Source organism: Dipodomys ordii, unplaced genomic scaffold, assembly GCF_000151885.1.
Source record: "Dipodomys ordii isolate 6190 unplaced genomic scaffold, Dord_2.0 Scaffold10508, whole genome shotgun sequence".
Classification (NCBI taxonomy): Eukaryota; Metazoa; Chordata; class Mammalia; order Rodentia; family Heteromyidae; genus Dipodomys; species Dipodomys ordii.
Genome location: NW_012277720.1, coordinates 1 through 2,320, shown reverse-complemented (window position 1 = coordinate 2,320; position 2,320 = coordinate 1). Strand labels below are relative to the sequence as shown.

Below are 2,320 nucleotides of genomic sequence, written 5' to 3'. Positions count from 1 at the left end.
GCGCCCCACCCCGCCCCACACGCCGCTCCGTTCCGTCCGCAGCTCGCTCCGCCCGCACGCCGCTCCGTTCCGTCCTAAGATAGCCTCGCCCACACGCGCTCCGTTCCGTCCGCAGCTCGCCCCTCCCACACGCCGTTCCGTTCCGCCCACAGCTCGCCCCGCCCACACGCCTCTTCGTTCTGTCCGCAGCTCGCCCCGCCTACACGCCGCTTGACGCACAGCCTGACCCGCCCACTCGGCCGCAGGCCCCGCCTTCCCGTTCCCCCACTGCTGCGGTCCCGGGTCCAGGTTCCCGGGTCGGCCGGATCTGGCTTTCGGCGCGCAGTCCCGCCCGTGGGGAGCCGCCACTCACCCTGTGAGCGCCGAGCCTAGCCCAGACCCCGACCTAGGGCGCCCTATCCCCGGCCTCTCCCCTCCCGGCGCTCGGGGATCGGCTGCTCGGCCTGACTCCGCCCGACCAGGCCCGCTCCGCGGGGCCTTCCGCCCGGGGTCCTCGGCTCCGGCTGTCCCCCGCCCCCCCGGCCCGCACCCTCCGCCACCGCCATGAGCGGGGTGGCGATCCCCCACACGCCCATCGCCGTGGACCTGTGGAGCCTGCGCCGCGCCGGGTGCGCGCGGCTCTTCTTCTTGTCGCACCTGCACGCGGACCACGCGGCGGGGCTGGGCAGCAGCTGGGCGCGGCCTCTCTACTGCTCCCCGCTCACCGCGCGCCTCCTGCGCCGCCGCCTGCGGGTACGCGGGCCGGGCACCCCCGGGGTACGGGTCCGGCGGGGTCACCCCTCGGGTACGGGGTCCGGCGGGCTCGCCCCTCGGGCCTCCGGCCTGTGTCCGAATGGGGCCCTGAATTTCCCGCGGCCGGGCCGGAATGCCGCTCGGCTGCGGACTCCTGGCCGTCCACGGAACCCCGCGTCCCCGAAGAGCCTGAGCGTGCGCCGGTAGCCGGTGGGGTGTGCCGGACACACCTGACACGCGAGCACAGCCGTCCCCCAGGCAGGCACAGCTAGCACACCAGAGGCCGGCTGGGGGCTTTCGCTGGTCCTCTGCTCTGGAGGCTCCGAGGCCCGAGGACCTGCCAGCCCGGCTGGAAGCCCGGGCCTCTCATCTCCACTGAACCACTCAGAAAGCCGAAGTGGTGCTGTGGCTCGAGTGGTAGAGCTCCAGCCTTGAGCCCAAGAGGCTCAGGGATAGCGCCCAGGCCCTGAGTTCAAGCCCTAGGACTGTCAAACAAAAATAAAAACAAGAGTGGGCACCCTAGCGGCTCAGAGCGCCCAGTCGGTCGATCCCCAACCTCTTCTGCCAGCCATCAAAAAAGAATAGAACGCAAAACGCGTGTGACACGCTGTGAGCACGCAGACCCCAGCCCTCACCGGCTCCACTCAGCAGGCAAGGCCAGCTCTTGAGTCTGGCTGAGCTCTGGTCTGACAGCTTCCCTCACATTCTCAGTCTAGAGCTGTCTAAGGCCAGAGGGAGCAGGCAGAAGTGCAGGCTGCTTTGGAGTTCCACCCTAAAGCGTCCACTAACACTCCCGGGTGGATGAGGCCTTCATCTGTCCTCCTAGATGCGGACACCTCGAGGGGAGACTGTGGCTCCTGAGATGACCAGCTGTTTCCTCAGGTGTCTGAGCAGTGGATCCGAGCTCTGGAAGTCGGGGAGAGCCATGTATTGCCTCTAGATGACGTGGGACAGGAGACCATGACTGTCACTCTCCTGGACGCCAATCACTGCCCCGGCTCAGTCATGTTTCTCTTTGAAGGATACTTTGGAACCATCCTCTACACAGGTGGGCCTCTCCGAGTCTCCCTTCCAGCACTTTGCTCATGGAAGCCCAGTGGCCTCCTGACTTCATTACATGTAAATACATTGACCATCAAGACCTGGCGGGGAATGTGAGGATGGAAACTCTTCCTCCCACAGAGAAGCTGTGCTGCCCCATGTTTTCCCAGAGACCCTCTGAGCAGACGCCCAGCTGTTGGGAGATGTTGATAGATTGATAGATGTTTTCCTTTTGTCTTTACCCTCTATCCCTCACCCAGGTGATTTTCGGTATACACCATCCATGTTGAAGGAGCCGGCCCTGGCTTTGGGGAAGCAGATCCATACACTATACCTGGATAACACCTACTGCAACCCAGCCCTGATTCTTCCTTCCCGACAAGAAGCTACACGCCAGATCATCCAACTCATTGAAAAGCACCCACACCACAACATAAAGATCGGTGAGTTGTTCTCCTTTCCTCTTATAGTGAATCTAGCTTCTTTGAAGGTTCTCATAACTTTCAAGCTTATGTGCCTCTTTTTTCCCCTTTTTTTGCCGGGGGGG

The 2,320-nt window shown here is 63.8% G+C and overlaps 1 protein-coding gene across 1 annotated transcript; it reads left to right on the top strand.

Moving 5' to 3' along the window:
- Positions 1-280: 280 nt before the first annotated feature.
- On the top strand, positions 281-2,242 carry LOC106002433 (5' exonuclease Apollo-like; the record flags this gene model as incomplete). Its single annotated transcript, XM_013037311.1, has 3 exons — positions 281-732; positions 1,615-1,780; positions 2,034-2,242. Coding segments are annotated over exons 1-3 (564 nt in total), but the record flags the coding sequence as incomplete, so codon positions are not given.
- Positions 2,243-2,320: the final 78 nt, after the last annotated feature.